At 38.9% G+C, this 17,931-nt stretch overlaps 1 protein-coding gene across 8 annotated transcripts in view; it reads left to right on the top strand.

Moving 5' to 3' along the window:
- Positions 1-17,931, top strand: part of TTLL7 (tubulin tyrosine ligase like 7) — a 70,859-nt gene that overhangs the window by 13,303 nt on the left and 39,625 nt on the right. For 6 of the 8 annotated variants that reach the window (XR_009743090.1, XM_061451614.1, XM_061451615.1 and 3 more), the window contains 7 exons: positions 6,328-6,498; positions 6,633-6,761; positions 7,495-7,616; positions 8,296-8,363; positions 13,475-13,633; positions 15,235-15,451; positions 17,710-17,874. Coding sequence is in view for 7 of the 8 variants with exons in the window: in XM_061451614.1 (XP_061307598.1) it covers positions 6,474-6,498; positions 6,633-6,761; positions 7,495-7,616; positions 8,296-8,363; positions 13,475-13,633; positions 15,235-15,451; positions 17,710-17,874 (885 nt within the window). In the remaining variant the exon portion in view is untranslated. The remainder of the gene's footprint in view (positions 1-6,327; positions 6,499-6,632; positions 6,762-7,494; positions 7,617-8,295; positions 8,364-13,474; positions 13,634-15,234; positions 15,452-17,709; positions 17,875-17,931) is intronic. The other 2 variants (XM_061451616.1, XM_061451617.1) reach the window with 1 other exon arrangement.

Raw genomic sequence — 17,931 nt, 5'->3', positions numbered from 1 at the left:
ACCTCATTTGTGGAACAGCAAAAAATACTCTTAATTTTTAAATTTTTACAACATGGATCATTCCATTAACTGTGAAACCACTGTTCCCTGTTCTTCGTTCAGGCACCTTTGTAGCCTGCACACTCTTTTCTCTTAGATGGACTCAAGCATCTGCTTTGGTCCCTGTCTGTGTGCAGCACTTCCAGCTCCAGCAAGAGATGGAAGTGCCTTTTGCTGTCCTTGGAGGAACAAAGCCCCTTTTTTTTATTCTTCGTGTTCTTCTATCTCTTTTTAGGACAGGACTGTGTGCAGTGTATCTCTTGCTGGCTCTCTCACACCTTTGCCAGGCAACAGCAAAGATAACATCTCATCTTTTTTTTTCACCTGTAGAACACTTTGAATAAAAGTGCTTGTTTGTATAAGAATGTACTAACCTGATGAAAGTGCATTGTTTCTTCTTCACAAGTCTTTCTCCATTTATAGGTTAACCTTTTTTTGTTCAGCCACCCTGGAGTCAGTGTGGGCAACAAACTTTCACCAATTCCTGTTTATTATGATTTCAGGAGGGAAATGGTATATACAGCAGGATCTGTGATCCTTTTTTTTTGTGTGTGAACTCAGAGATTCCCAATAGCTGACTTGCCAAGGTTAAGCAAGTTCTGTCAGTCCCAGTTTAGAAATAGAATACTTTCTTCCACGTTTTTAAAAGCCATCCCTTTGAGACAGATCTTTCAGGTATGTCACTAGAAAGATATGTGACTACACTGTTGTAGCTGAATGCAGGTTCTAGGTTATGCTTACTTTATAAGTAAAAAACATCATTGTGTGATCTGGCGAGTCCTGCAATAAGCTTTGCCCTGAGACTGAAAATTATGAAGAGATGGCAGAGGCTGCCCACAAAGCAGCAATGATAACAAATCAAGATGTGAGCTAGGAAAAGGTGCCTGGGGAGGACCTGGGTCAGAGAATGAAGTAATTCTAGGGTGATTTCTGCTATCTAGAAGTCAAAGAGAGGAAAGATGTGTGGGAGCTCCTGGCTTCCAGGGCCCATGGCATTGCAGTGGTGTGTCTCAATGGTCTGTCAGTGTGCAATTGTCTCCTTCCAGCTCCCTCCTCCCTTCAGCAACAGCCATTCATTTATTGCTCTTGGAGATGCGTTTCTGTCTCTCCCAGGTGACCCATTCTCCCAGTTAGAGAGCTGCTTATCTAAAGTATAGTCTGAGGAACAGTTGCAAATTACTTGTGAGGATTTCAGCTTCCTCAGTAGGCTGGTTTTAGTTTTTTTTGCTGCAGAATTGCAGCTTCTCATAGCACTGCACTGGGGACATAAAAAGCATGGAGATGTAAGCAGGAGCAAGTCTGCTGCTCCCATGGCTTAGCCTGCAACTCAGCTAGTTAATGTGTTTCCCCAGATGAGGTGCTGTACCTCTTATCTGTCACTTGACATGGTGGGAAGGAAAGCTGAGACTGCATTTTCATTGCACTTATATTTCCCCTTTGGAAAGAAGATATTTCCAGTAGGAACAAAGGAAAGGACTGCATCCTATGTAAAATATTTTGGAAAACTGCTAATTTAGAACTGCTGGTGTTTTGGTATTCAGTGAAATGGTTGGTTGGAGGTGGGTGGCTTAAGTGGAGCACTTGTAAAGCAATTTTGAATTATTATATACAAGCTTAAGGCAGAATACAGTTTACTGGTATAAGTGCTTCTGAAAAGTTAAAATCCTAGAGTAAGCTTGAATACAGAATACAGTTGTAATCTGTTTTGTCTTTGAAGACTTCAGTTTAAATCGGAATTTGACTATTAGACTTTTATTTGACAATTATTACAGCATGTGTCTTTGAAACAAGCTTTAACATCATTAGAGGAGTGCATGCTTCTGCTGGCATGATAAAAATTATGGCATCCAGGATCTTGTCAAGAAAAGAGTTACTTCAATGAACAGTATGCAGAGATTTTCATGAGAGTTAGTCCAGTTACTTTGTTTTTCGTATGGCCAAATTACTAATTGCCCTTATAATACTCTAAAGGTGACCATAAATCTTTGCCGTCAATTAATGTATTTGGGCTAAAAAGTTGACTAGTTGAAAGTCATGGACCTTGAGTATTGGTGCTTTCTATTTAAACCCTACAGAGTGTTCTCCTCAAAAAAGTAGAAGAGATTCTGTGTAAAGAAAAACAGTAACACAACAATGTAGGGCAGTTTGGAGCTTTTTGGTCCACCTTCAGAATGCATTATGGTAGCTTTGAGCAGGTATTTTTTTCTGTGATTATAAGCTGAATGAAAACTCTGAGCTGCTTGTTTTTTATTGACATTACATGGCTTGTAAATCATGCTGTATTAGAAAGGGATGGCATTTCTCTCAAGGAAATACTAGTTGTCTTCATATTCTTCCAAATTTGTTAAAAGTTTTTAGCCCGTACAAGGGAGGAACAGCTGCTAGTCATTTATGTGCATAGAAGTCCTTAATTAGGTAACAGATGTATTTCTGTATTATTCCCAGGAACTAAGCATGTCTTGTACTCTGGTGGTATTCTTAGCTTGAGAAGCAGATAATGTGCAATATTCAGTGAGTCACTGTGCCCAGCACTCCTTTCCCTTCACATTGGTTTTAAGGAGGATAAATGCTTTGCTTTCCCATCTCTGTGTTTTAGAAGGCCAATGTGCAAGGGGACTTCAGGCCACCTTCTCAGATGATGGCATCTGAAACACTAAAATGTAAAAATGACCAGCCAGTTGAAGTTCAGTCTGAGGGCATTTTTCTTAGCTAGTTCTGGTTCAGCAAAGTGTGTTGTAAGTAGGTATGGCTGGGTGTTACTGCCATGGTGTGGAACACTGTGTATAACGCATCTCCTGTTCTTACCTTCTGGATAAGTACACAGCGTTAAGTTTTAATTTGTGGCACTCCACTAAATGGGTATGAGGGATATTTAGGGTTGTCTCATTACAAAGTCAAATTTGGTCCCTTGTACATTAAGGACAATCATAAACAACCATATCTTTTTATCCTTTTGTATTAATGGACTGATAAAGGTAAGCTTCTGTCTTCAAAGGAGATAACATCTTGCAGATGAAGGTGCCTGCTTTTGTATTTTCTGACTTAGAGGGTGGCTTGTCTACAACAGAATTGTATCTGTCTCTCTCTGACATGTCTGTACACACACACAAACTTACAAATGAAAAATGTAGAGATATCCCAGCTGCTCCAGCCAATAAGCCGGCTTCAGTTGGAGCTCGGCTCAGATGCCTCTGTACAAATGCCCGTAGCATGGGGAACAAACATAAGGAATTAGAGATGTGTGCACGTCTACGAGGGTATGATATAATAGGCATCGCAGAAACATGGTGGGATGGCTCCTATGACTGGAGTGTTGGAATGGAAGGTTACAGGCTCTTTAGAAAAGACAGGCCTGGCAGGTGGGGAGGGGGAGTTGCCCTTTATGTTAGGGATAGGCTGGAGAGTATGGAACTCTGTCTGGGGACAGGTGAGCAGTTAAAAAAGAGTTTGTGGGTCAGGGTTAAAGGGAATATAGCTATGGGAGACATTACTGTGGGGATCTGTTACAGACTGCCTGATCAAGGAGAACCTGCAGATGAAGCACTCCATAGACGGATAGGAACAGCCTCACGCTCGCAGGCCCTTGTTCTCATGGGTGACTTCAACCACCCTGACATCTGTTGGAGCGACGGTACAGCCCGGCACAAGCAATCCAGGAGGTTCCTCGATTGTGTGGAAGCCAACTTCCTCCTGCAAGTAATGGAGGAGCCGACAAGGAGAGGTGCCATGCTTGACCTCGTGCTCACCAACAGGGAAGGGCTCATTGGAAATGTGACTCTCCAGGGCAGCCTTGGATGCAACGATCACGAGATGGTCAAATTTGAGATCCTCAGGACAGTGAGAAGAGCGTGCAGCAAGCTCACTGGCCTGGACTTCAGAAGAGCAGACTTTGGCCTCTTCAGGAACCTGCTTCAGAAGGTTCCACGGGATACAGCCCTAGAGGTCAGGGGGGCCCAAGACTGTTGGTTGATATTCAAGGATCACCTGCTGCAAGCTCAGGAGTGTTGCATCCCAACTAGAAGGAAGTGCAGCAGGAGGGCCAGGAGACCTCCTTGGATGGATAAGGAGCTGCTGAGGAAAATACAATTGAAAAAAGAGGCTTATAATAAGTGGAAGCAAGGACAGGTGGCCTGGGAAGAGTACAGGGATGTTGTCCATGAAGCTAGGGACCAGGTTAGGAAAGGTAAGGCTCAGTTAGAATTAAACTTGGCTAGAGGTATTAAAGATAACAGGAAGGGATTCTACAGGTACGTAGCAAATAAAAAACAGACTAGGGAGAATGTAGGCCCCCTCAGGAAGCTCTCAGGAGAACTGGCTACACAGGATTTGGAGAAGGCTGAGGTTCTGAATGACTTCTTTGCCTTGGTCTTCACTGGCAAATGCTCTGACTGCACCACCCAAGTCTTGGAAGGCAGACACAGGGACTGTGAGAATGAAGACCTTGCGCCCACTGTAGGAGAGGAACTGGTTCAAGACCATCTTAAAAATCTGAACATGCACAAGTCCATGGGTCCTGATGAAATCCATCTGTGGGTCCTGAAGGAGCTGGCAAATGAAGTTGCTAAGCCACTGGCCATCCTATTTGAGAAATCATGGCAGTCAGGTGAAGTTCCCGATGACTGGAAAAAGGGAAATATAACCCCCATTTTCAAGAAGGGGAAAATGGATGACCCGGGGAACTACAGACCAGTCACTCTCACCTCTGTGCCTGGCAAAATCTTGGAGCAGATTCTCCTGGAAGGCATGCTAAGGCACATGAAAATCAACAAGGTGCTTGGTGACAGCCAGCATGGCTTCACTAAGGGGAAATCCTGCCTGACCAATTTGGTGGCCTTCTCTGATGGGGCTACAGAACTGATGGGTGGGATAGAGCAGTTGATGTCATCTACCTGGACTTGTGCAAAGCATTCGACACTGTCCCGCATGACATCCTTGTCTCTAAATTGGAGCAACATCAATTTGATGGATGGACCACTTGGTGGATAAAGAACTGGCTGGATGGCCGCACACAAAGAGTTGTGGTCCATGGCTCAATGTCCAGCTGGAGACCAGTAACGAGTGGTGTCCCTCAGGGATTGGTGTTGGGACCGGTCTTGTTCAACATCTTTGTTGGTGACATGGACAGTGGGATTGAGTGCGCCCTCAGCAAGTTTGCCGATGACACCAGGGTGTGTGGTTGGGTTGATACGCTGGAGGGAAGGAATGCCATTCAGAGGGACCTTGACACGCTTGTGAGGAGGGCTGATGACAACCTCATGAAGTTTAACCATCACAAGTGCAAGGTCCTGCACCTGGGTCGGAGCAATCCCAGGCACAGCTACAGGTTGGGCAGAGAAGAGATTCAGAGCAGCCCTGCAGAGAAGGACTTGGGGGTGTTGGTTGAGAAAATGAACATGAGCCAGCAGTGTGCGCTCGCAGCCCAGAAAGCCAACCGTATCCTGGGCTGCATCAAAAGGAGCATGACCAGCAGGTCGAAGGAGGTGATCCTGCCCCTCTACTCTGCTCTTGTGAGACCTCACCTGGAGTATTGTGTGCAGTTCTTGTGTCCTCAACATAAAAAGGACATGGAACTGTTGGAACAAGTGCAGAGGAGGGCCACGAGGATGATCAGGGGGCTGGAGCACCTCCTGTATGAAGACAGGCTGAGGAAGTTGGGGCTGTTCAGCCTGGAGAAGAGAAGGCTGCGTGGAGAGCTCATAGCAGCCTTCCAGTATCTGAAGGGGGCCTATAGTGATGCTGGGGACGGACTCTTCATTAGAGACTGTAGTGATAGGACAAGGGGTAACGGGTTCAAACTTAAACAGGGGAAGTTTAGGTTGGATATAAGAAGGAAATTCTTTCCTGTTAGGGTGGTGAGGCACTGGAATGGGTTGCCCAGGGAGGTTGTGAATGCTCCATCCCTGGCAGTGTTCAAGACCCGGTTGGACAAGGCCTTGGGTGATATGATTTAGCGTAAGGTGTCCCTGCCCACGGCAGGGGGGTTGGAACTTGATGATCTTAAGGTCCTTTCCAACCTTAACGATTCTGATTCTATGCCCAAAATCTCCCATACACAAATGAAAATAAGAAAATAAGGTAATGTAATATCATTTAAAAATTAATACTACAAAAAGCATTTTTCTTAGAAAAAGCTCAGTTGAATTGTAGTGCAGTCTCTTAAAAGAAATGTTCCTTGTGACTTGTTATTAAAAGCATTTCCATAGTTACTTTTCAGCTCTTTATATTTTTTTTAGGATTTCTCTATAACAAAGTTTCTAATTTTTTTGTTTTTTTTTTTCCCCCACACAGATATCTATGCATTCCAGAACTAATATTTGCTACTACTGGAGACTGAAATGGTATGACCGGAGCTTTATATAATTCAGCTTTTTTAGCTTCATCATTTTCTGAGAACTTGAGACAGAATTTTGGGTTCTACGCTGCTCTAGGTTATAATGCCATCCTTGCCTAATGAGAGAGGTATGCTAGTCCTGGATTTTTAATATTGCCTGTTAATTATTCAGTATGCTTGTGCCTCTAAGTTGTAACAGAGCGAATGTTTGTATTATTAGTTGAGATATAAAGATGTTAACAGTTACAACATTATTTTTCAGATAACCATAGAACTGCTCCCCTGGCTTTGACTTCGGGACTACCCTATCAAAGCACAATTAAAAGAAAAGTCAGAAAGAAGAAGAATGGAGTCATCACTGCCAATGTTGCTGGCACAAAATATGAAATTGGTAGGAAGCTACATATTTTGTTTTCCTCTGAATAGTAATAACCATTGTTTAACTAATGGGGGTGAATTAATGGACTTTGCATCAAGCTGACAGTGAGACATTTCCAAAGGAATTTCTTTTATAAGAAACCTTTGTTGTTTTTTGTAACGTTGAATTGATAGCTTTGAACGCTGAAGCTATTGCTCCCCATTTTTTACTTAGGGAAGAGCTTTGAAATGCAAAAACTGAAGTGATCAAGAAGGCTGTAGAAAACCTTCTAATTATGGATTATGTATGTGTTTGGAAGTTTTTTTTCTTGCTTGTTTGCTTTTTATGTTAAGATGATGTAGGCATTTACTGAAGAGGCATTCTCATCTGCTATCTGCAGTGACACTTACAGTCATCACTGTTTTGAAATTAACATGTGATAGCCAAGATTAACTCAAAAAACCAGGCAAATGGACTTTTACTAGATGACTGGGGAATGCAGTGAAGCTCTTTAGAGTTCTCATCAGTGGTTGTGCTCTGATTCCAGCCACAGTACAAGATGCTCTATAATGTTGTCTTTGACAGGTTTGCAGTAGACTGATGGAGGTACTATGAGATAAATAATAGTTTGAATGCTAACATTGTTCTCAGACAAAGAGTTAAATATTGGAAGTGTTTAAAATCTTAATTGATTTTTTTTTAAATTTTGAAGATGCATCTATTTTAGAGATTCAAAATATTCCCTAAATATGTGATTTCTCCGTAGTACGTGTAGTAATACGAGAAATGGGATTTGTGAAAACACGTGATGAAGATGAAACAGCTAATCTTATATGGAGTGATTCTGCTGTGCAACAAGAAAAGATTGCTGAGCTTCAGAACTATCAGGTAGAGTGGTAGATAGGATTTCTGACATGTTTTATGAAACTGCTTCATTCTGAAACATTCAGAAATGTGTCACTTTTGGTCAGTTACATTTGTATGGACAGGAAAAAAAACACCCTGCCAGAAAAAAACACCTAGCAGTAAGGGTATACCACTACATATTTTAAAATCCTATTCTCTTTTCCAGAGTTATTTGTTCATACCACCCGGAATCTGGTGTTTAAATATTTGAGGTTGTTCTTTCTTTGGGTGTTGTGAATGATCAGAGTTTAAAAGACGATGCAAAACATTTATAAGTTGCTCATAAGCTTTTAAGCAGTATGTTAACAAGCAGAGTTCTCTCCACTGTTTCTGTGAATAAATAATTCCTTTATTTACCATTACTTTGTGAGAACATTCTTTCGTTGTAGGTAGCTTTGTGAGTAAGGGTAGTATGATAGTCTCCTTTCATGTCTGAAATTAAATCAATGCGCACTTATGTTCGTGGAAGAGAATACAACTTACAGCATCTTTTCAACTGTTAAGAATATGTGGCATAATGTAAGATATTATTGTAAACAGCTTATGTGGAACACTAATTATGTTTGCTTGAGTGTGCAGTTGAGTGTTTTAAATGATTGTATTAGGTATGGCAGGAAAACTAAAAAGTACCAATAAACTTTCTTTTCTTCTCCTTCCTCAGAGAATAAACCATTTTCCAGGAATGGGAGAGATCTGCAGAAAGGATTTTCTGGCAAGAAACATGACTAAGTAATCTTTCTTTTAATATTAAGAACTTTTTCAGCCATAGTATTTAATGCAGTACAATTAAGGTTTGTTTATTTTTACTAAGAGGCTATGAGAGGACCGACAACAACTTTCCAAGTTCCTTGATAACTTTGGCTTTGGTTCTGGATCTGTAGTATTGGAGTGGGCTTCTGTATCTCTCCAGTTGACTTCAGTGGAAAATTATGTGGGTTCAGTTCTCTGTCTACACATTACAGAATGTAGGAGAGCCTTAAGTTATTGTACAATACATTTCATACATAATACACCTAGGCGTATATCCTGCAATGGTAGAACAGAAAAAATAACTAGTATGTGGATGGGTATTATTTTATTAAAATAATTGATTACTATTGAATAATTAATATATTAAAAAAAAACCAACCCTGAATCATCTTACTGTTTATATAAGGAATAAGTCAGAGAGGTTAATTTACCTAATTATAACTTCTCGCTCTAGTGGAATAACTGGTAGCTGAGAATCTGTGAGTAAGACCTGTAAGAAAACAATACTAAATAATGATTCAGTGGCCTGGTAATAAGGAAAGGTTAGAGTAAAGTGTGTGTGAATATTTGGTTCTTCTAATCTAAATTAGTTTAAAGAAGAATTATTAATAGAGTTAATTGTTTGGCCCCAGACATTACTTACACTGCGTTTCCTGTTACCAGAACAGAATTTGTTTTCATATTTTAATGTAATTATTGTCATATCTCTAGCTTCTCCCCCCTCCTTTTCTGTTTTGTGAATATGGCACATAATAGTTGCATACATTCTACATGTTATGAGGCAAATATTATGTGCATTGCTATGTCTAGAAGTCCTACATGTGGGCCAGAACTCCCTTGTGTCAATACACACTACACAAGCACTTTTGACTCCTCCTTTCAGACTTTAAGTAAAAACACAGAGGTAAAAACATAGAGGCAAACAGTGATTTGGAGGGGTCTTGGAAACAATGGAACATTGGTCAGTTTGGTAGGCAGTGGCATCCCTCAGTATTGTTACAGTTCTGTGATTTAAAAAAAAATGTGCAAAATGGACAAAAGGCTCTTGTTACTATGCGCACAGTATTTTCAAATACTGTCTGATTATACCTCTCTCAACCTACTGTATTCTGAGTTTTAAACATGGTTTAAAGGCTATTCACATGGAAATTGTGCATATAGATAAAATGGAAATAATTTCTCTGATACGATAACTCTGGGTCAAACATGTCTATATTGTGACTTCAGTTAATGTCAGTAGGTAATAGTGGTACCCCCAGTTTAAAGGGTATTCATATGGAGATTGCACATATTATAGATAAAATGGGAATAATTTCTCTGATACAATAACTCTGGTCAGACATCTATGTTGTGACTTCGCTTAGTATCAGTAGATATAGCAGGGTTTTAATCAGTCTGGTTTTTGTAGTTCTAGTCTCACAATTTAATGCTTAGTATTCATAATTTATAAAAATCAAAACCATATGCCTTGACTGCTTGTGAAATCACAAGTCAGTTGGGATACATGGTGAAGCAGGCTCTTGTCTGTAGAGGGATTTTCTTCCACACAGATGCTGTTCTGTTTTAAAATTCATTTGAACAAGATTGTGCAGAAACACTAGTTCTTTTTCCTTACTTCTCTGCTGCATGCGGTGTTTTCTGTTGCTGCTACTGAATAGCTCTGGGTTTTGTACCATTGAGAATTCATGAAGCAACTGGTGTGAATTGGTGGAGAGTAGACTCGTTTTTGTTCTACTTCTACTTCTGTTGTTACACTGATCTTAACCTTCATTTTATGCAAACTATTGGGAATAGAGTGAAAGAACAAATCTGGACTCTTGAGGGCAAATGCTATTCAGAAGGAATTGCAGGAATTCCTCTTACAGCCAGTATCCAGGTGCTCTGGATCACAGGACAATGGGGTTTTCACATGCACAAGGGTAGAAGGAAGCAGTGTAATACATAGTGTAATGTGAAAGAAGACAACCCAGCACAGAAAGCGTAGCGACAAAGAGTAATGGAAAAGGTAGAAGCAGGAATGTAATTGAGAACAAAAGGGGCATGACCATCATTTTCAAGGGGGAATAATCAGAACAGAGGTGCCATTGTAGGGCCAACTAGATCTTAGTTTCTGTAAATGGTCTCTTAGATGAGATCTTCTCATGTGAATGATAAATTTGGTTACAGAATAACACAGTAAGTGGGGGAGAAGGTGTACAGCATGAAGGGGAAAGAGTATAGACCCATGTATGAGATGGTCTTTTTTGCATCACCTTTGTTGTTTATGTTTAAAAGGTTTGTGAACTGATCATGAATGAAGAATTGCTCTCATCCATACCTACCCACTAAGCTCCTTTCATACATGAAAAGTCAGAGGAGTTTGAAACCTAGGCAGCAGAACCAGTGTTATTAGACTGAGAAGTCATGTCTTTAGTAACCTACGTTTTGTTCGACAACTTTGATTCTTTTGGACAGAAAGCATTCTGAGAAACAAGACCACAGTCCGATCATATCTGTGAGCTAAAATAGTACTCAGAAGAACAATCATTTGCTGTTTAATTCTCAGACCTCCTAGTAAGGACTGCAAAGGCTAAAGGATAGAGCAGCAGAGTGAAAAAGTGGTTATCCACAGTAGTGGATAGCAGATGTGCTGGAATATAGGGCTATTTACTGGAACAGGTCTTGATATCCCACAAGCTACTTGATGATGTTACTAAGCCATTTCTGAATAGGGCCAAGCAGGGAAAGAACAGAGCTAAATTCTTTTGTGGAAAGTTTTAGTGCACACCAGAACTTGTAAACAATGGTTAAGTCTTACTCTGTACTCTAACCAGTTATGCATCTGTCATGGTTTAGATAGAAGAAGGCTTATAGAATTGATGTACTTGCAGCCACAAAAGAATGTTTGTAGGATACCTTGAAGGTATATTGATTGAATAGGGTGTATGTGTAATGAAACCTGCAAATAATTTAAATGGCAAGTCTGTATCATGTAACACTTCAGGATGCATATGATCATTTGAAGAGGAATGGAAACTGACACAATTTATTTTTGCCTAAATAGGATAATTTCTGACTAGATAAGCAATTCAGTTAGCAAGGTAATAATATTTGTAAATATATAGCAGATGGAGAGTAGTTTAAAAGTATGCATGAATCATGAATTAACTATTTCTGTTTTTTAAAACTATCTCTGAATACTTGGTGCCTTCCATGAAACCAGATTGTAAAAATAATAGTTACAATGAAGCTGCAGAAGCACTGAACCTCATGCAGTACTTCAAGACTACTATAGCAATTGTGATTTCTGCAGAGTGTTTGTTGTGTAGTTGACTAAACAATTTGGTGACAGTGTATCTATTATACCAGTAGGGCTTGGCTGCAGTCCTGGCCTTACAGATGCGGTTGGCAGCTCTGTTTTTTCCATTAGTATTTGAGCCACTTAAAGAAAAAGTGACTTATGTTACATCAGGAATATTATGTGGGCTCAAAGTAGAAATAAAAAATTGAAGTGGTACTGTCTCTTTTAACTGTAAATTATAATAATACTGTAATTAATTAAAAAGCATTAAAATTCATCATAGTGCCATTTAAAAAAAAAAAGTCAAAGTTGAGGAACTTCCTATCTCAGTTAATTTATTTTAAAATATCCAGTCACTTCTGTTGGTCTGTGGATATTTGTATTTTCCGATGTGTCCACCCTATGTTACAAAGTAGTTTTGAGTTACACAAACTAATTCCATGTGAGGTTATGCATGAAATTTCAGGTAATCCAAGTACTTGAAACAAGCTAGCTGCACCAGTATTTAGCTCAGCAGAAACTAAATTTATTCTGCTGCGAACTGTGTCTGTATAGCACGACCAGGTCCACATTGCTCCTGTAACTTGGCTGTTAACCGGTGTTAAAGCTACTTTATTTAAAGCTAACCCATATGTATCTAGCACATACTGCCAGTCTGGTGTGGATATATCATGGAGTCATAGTTTGAAAAGACCTTCAAGATCATATGTTTCCCATCTGCCAGATACACAGCTTTGGGTGATGGAAACTTCTACTAACTGAGTTCTTTACCATTTTTCCTCTTCCGTTGTCTTTCCTGCACAGACAACATAGCCATAAAATAAGATGTGCTCCCTACCTCAGGTACCACAACTGTTAAAGCAGGGAGATCAGGACCTTGCTGCATCCTTTAATCAGATTCAGTTTCAGAAATTGTTCCTTGTGATGTTTTAACCTTATTTTTGTTTTAGCTCTTCTTCCCCCCCCAGCCTCTCTTGCCTTGCTTTGCATTTCTTTGCTTTCTTTTGACTAAATAAGGTATTGAGGGAATCTTAATATGCTAATACCAAACAAAAATCCAAGCTTGTGCGTTCTGCCCTGTAGTAGAGGTGTATGAGCAGTTGTTTGGCCTGTGTCAAAGTGTATTTACTACAATTCCTTACTTTTCAAATTCCTTCAAAAGACTAGAAAGAAACAAAATCTTCCTAAATTGCTTCTATTTGAATTTTAAATTTGGTCCTTATTATTAATATTTTTTGCACCCATGAAGAAATGTCAAGTATCCCAGGTGCTCTTTTTTGTGTGTGTTGATCCTTATACATTCCCAAACATATAAACATAAAATATGAAAATTAAAATGCTTGTCAAACATCCCTGTCCCTTCAAGGGAAATTAAGGGGGGGGGGGGAGGAATCCAGTAATCTGTTAGGTAGGGAAAGGTCTATAATCACATGGTCTATTGTAAGTTTGATACTTTTAAGAATAGGAGTAGCAGCATCTGATTAACTGAACAGAAACTATAGCAGGAGTGAGATGGATGCCAAGAAGTGAGATAGATGCCAAGGACTGAGATGGATGCCAGTAACATGATAAGCAAGTACAATATGATAATAAGCACAAAATCACAAGATAGTCTGCTTTTTTTCTGTATGCATATGAATATGTTATAGAGCTCTGACTATTCTTAAACAGGTGCAGAAGTTTTCTTTAATATTACAGTATTTTCCTAACAAAGTTTCCTTGTCAAATTATTGTAAATGCTTTTTAATCCTGAGGATTGAAACATCAAAGTGGTTGCAAAGATTTTGACTCAATGACTTTTTTTTTTCAGAATGATCAAGAGTCAGCCTCAGGAGTATAGTTTTATTCCTCGAACATGGATCTTCCCTGCAGAATACACACAGTTTCAGAACTACGTAAAAGAACTGAAGAAGAAACGTAGACAGAAAACTTTCATAGTCAAACCAGCTAATGGTGCAATGGGACATGGGTAAGTTGCCTGCTAACTTCAGTATTCTTACCCATTAAAGGTGGAATCCAATGCTGTTTACATTAATAGAAGCTGTGTATCAGTAAGAAGATTTTATTTCAAGTTTTATGAAAGCTCATGTATTGGGCATAGGCTTAACAAACAGAAACAGCTAAAATATAAAGCTAAATTAAAATGTTATTTTGATGCTGTTTGGAATATAGGATAATTAGAGAATGCATTTTTTGATGAAGCTCAGATAATTCTTAAAAGCAGGATTATTTTTATTGCAAATTTATCTGCTGTGCTTAAACTTACAGGGTGAGATTGTATTTGGTATAAATGGCAGGATTTTGGGGGCTGGGGCCTCCAGGGGTGTCATATGAGAGAAAGTCAGGACCTTCCATGGCTATGAGAGCAGCTCAACCACCCATTGCATACCAGAACTGAATCCAGTCAGAGCAGCACAAACATATTTAAGAGCGGCAACCATAGCTGCAGGTGAAACAGAGGAGATGCTTTTGGGAATGTGGCTGGAGGTGCACTCATGGAAGGTGGTGATGCCTGTGCCAGAGGAGGGATCCCCCTGAAGAGGCTGCGACCTGCAGTTGAGTTGAGACAGTTTTGCCTGTGACAGGGCTGCACAGTAAAAAGAAAATGAGATAAATATTGCAAATTAATTTTCAACTCTATTCCTGGGTTTAGATATTGCTATTTGAGCTTTTACGGCTTTTGATATAATTTTGCTTATACAAAATTATATTAATTATATATTAAAGCTCTCACATATATCAGAATTACTGTAAAAGTAAAGCCCCCAAGCTTTTCCATTTCCTGATTTTTCAGTCCTGTTGATAAGGGTAAAGATAAGCTGAGGGGATAGGTAGCAGCATAATTCAGAGAAATGCCTGGAAAATGCTTCAGTATATTAGGTGTATTCAGCACCAGAACACTGAAATGTACCATAAATAATAGAGGATAAGATTAAGGCAACAAAGCTATGGAAATTTGGGTTAATATTTGTACCTGAAAAACATTAGCTATTACAGTTATTTAAAGTCTGTGTAGTTAGGGACTACCAGTTTATAGTGTGTATATAAATAATTTTTCATTCTGATGTGAGGAAACTGGAATACAGAAATATTGAGCTTAATCTATGCCATCCACACTTGTACTTAGTGTCCTGCTTTGCAAACATCGTCACTAGGTCAGGCTAGCACTGAAAGTTCTTTGCAACCTGTACCTGAGGCAGAAGTTGTGACAAGACTAGAAGCCTGTTTTTAGAGCTGCATGGGGAATAATTGCAGAAGCTGGACACTGGTCATTCTGCCAAACAATTTGTAAGTGCAAAGGGAACCTATTATTACAAATTGTTGAATGAAAGGAAGCAGAAATTTATGTTGAAATGGCTCATTGCCTTTTTTCATCCAGTGAAGACAATAAAAGACAGGAAACCAAAAACCAGGTAAAGGAAGAACTTTTTCTCTACCCTACAAGTCAGATATATATGTCTTTCTGCAGGTAGACTTTAGCCTGACTACCTGGCTGGGTGCCCATGAGAATCCTTTTTGAAGAGTAATGTTAAAGTTCCATGTTTTTAAAATAGCTTTTGTTTTTACCAGGATCTCTTTAATAAGAAATGCAGAAAAGCTACAAGCTCAGGATCACTTGATTGTTCAGGAGTATCTTGACAAGCCATTTCTTATGGAAGGCTACAAGTTTGATTTACGTGTGTATATTCTTGTCACCTCCTGTGATCCATTAAAAGTATTTTTATATCATGATGGACTAGTGAGAATGGGCACAGAAAAGTATCATCCCCCCAGTGACTCAAATTTGGTAAGTTGGAGTTCATTCTAATTTATTACTTGTGCATGTAAAAATTTCTTTACCTGTGTAGTGTTTGGAGGAGGTAAAATAACGGTTACATTGCTTTTATATTTATCTGAGACTCAGTTCGTGGTGGGGTATGGGGATAAGGTTTATCTCCTGTTAGATCATTGTTTAACATTCCTGGAGTCTGGAGCTTCTGCTGAGGATCCTGCAATATTTTAGCCATTGTGTTAGGAACATATGCAATAAGCGGAGGAACAGTGATAAGAAAGACCACTGCATGAAAGTGGTCACTGCAACCCCTGAATGTTAGGGAATCTATTTCTGGTACTGTCTGTCAGTTACCACTTCAGCAGGGAAAGGAGTATGTACTTAGCAACTTTAGGTTGCCTGTAAACTTGCAGAAAGAAATGTTAAGGGACATGCTAAAGTTTTTGAACACTTTAATCCTCTTCTTCAATGTATAGCATCTCCCCTCCTGCTGAGAGGTGTAACTCCTCTCTTCTGGCACAGCCAGACACTCAGGTGTCAAGAAAGAAATAGATCTGAAGCACTGGGAGGCAACAGTAGATTTTGGTTTTATACCTCAATCTGTACTTGGTGCTACTGTATCATTCCTTTTCAATGCCATATACTTTAGAGCTGCTTCAGTGTAATTATGCAGTAGACAACATGAGAGCCTTCTCCCTGCCTGTCACTTAACATTGTGACTGTCTCGTAGAGCACCTTTGAAGAATGCAGGTAAATTTGGATCCTGGTACAAGTGGTCTATTTGGAAGGGTTCCAATATTATATTTGGAATAATTTGCTTTTAATATTATTCTATCATTACTGATCTCAGCATTAGCAGCACTGAAATCTGCTCTGAGTGGATGAACAGAACAGGCAGTTATTTCTGTGTTCTCACAACTGTTCATGTTGCAGTTTGTCTGTTGTATGGAATAACCTGGCTACATCACTAATGACACTGTTCTTCGGATGACATTGTTCCACAGTGACATTGTACCAGATAACTTCAGATTAAAGATTAGTTCAGATGTTGAACAAAACACTTTCATGTTTTGTAGTCTGAAAAGTAATTGTTTTGTCTGAAATTATTTGAATCTCATGGAAAGAAGACAGTTATAACAACTCAAAACCAATAGTTTTCAAAATGATTCTCAAAGCAGTAACTGGAAGCCATGGGAGAAATTAATTACTTATAGTGCTAATGCAATATATTGCTAATTAACCTGCAATTAAATTGATTGGTTTTGTTAGTGTCATTAAAGTGTTTTAAACATGAGTGAGTGCAGTGAGATGACAGCAGAAGGCTTGTGTTATCTATTAACTGTCTTATCAAAAAGGAATTGGAACAGAAGTCTTATGGTCAGCTTAGAATATCAACTACACTCAAGTAAGGGATGACAGATGACAGAGAACTCACTGTGATGAGGACAGTCATCATGGTAGTGTGAGTGGAAAGCTGAATTGATCTGTACAGTAATCTGTATTGTAGGATAATGTAAGCATATAAATACATATATAAATTATGATTCATAAATTTGTTGTGGAAAGGCAGTTATTGTTTTTCCATGCAACTGATAGCACAACTCTATTGTTGGTGACATTTTGCTTCATAAAGGAACTATAGCACTCACTTATGTAATGTATATTTTGAAATTATTTGATGTATGGCCATCAGCCACTCAAAAATGAGCAATTTTGGCAGATATCAACATGGCAGATGAATTTATACGTAAAAGATTTTTTAAAGTACCACAATCATGAGAACATTTCTCATAAATAAGCTACAGCGAAAACTGAAATGTGGGATTGTCTATGAAACAGATGCCAGACTGCTTTTAGCACTTTTAAAGTACCACTTAAAAATACCATCTTTATTGTTTGCTTCTTGGGGAATGTAATAATTCTGTAAGTTATGATAATCTCTTCTCTTTTTTGGGGTAGTTGTTTACATACAGACCTGTAAAAATAGCAGATGTATTATATATACCTAACCAGATGTTGAGCAGCAGATCAGTTGACTACAACTGGCTTAAATACGAGAACAGATTTTGTTATAAGGCTAGAACATTCAGTGGGTGAAATCTCCAAGAATCAGAAACACTAAGTCTGCACATAGTGTATTTGCAAAGATGAACTATGTCATTATTGCTTTAATGTATTTTTCTTTTCATTATTTTGAAAATTGACCATTCTAGAGTTGTGTTTAAGTGTTTGGGGTTTGAGGTTTTTTTTAATGTCTTTTCTCCTTTTTTCAGAGTCAATTGTATATGCATCTGACTAACTACTCCGTCAATAAACATAATGAACACTTTGAACGGGATGAAACAGAAGACAAAGGAAGCAAACGCTCCATAAAATGGTTTACTGAGTTTCTACAAACAAATAACCTTGATGTCTCCAAGTTCTGGGATGATATTTCAGTAAGATAAAACTAATATGCCTTTTCTTTATTGTGTGTATTAGAAAATGAATTGCTT

Source organism: Pezoporus flaviventris, unplaced genomic scaffold (assembly GCF_033815535.1).
Source record: "Pezoporus flaviventris isolate CSIRO_AGI_PZ_B2104156 unplaced genomic scaffold, CSIRO_AGI_Pfla_v1 ptg000013l, whole genome shotgun sequence".
Lineage (NCBI taxonomy): Eukaryota > Metazoa > Chordata > Aves > Psittaciformes > Psittacidae > Pezoporus > Pezoporus flaviventris.
The sequence above is the reverse complement of the archived record's forward strand: the minus strand, read 5'-3'. Positions and strand labels throughout refer to the sequence as shown.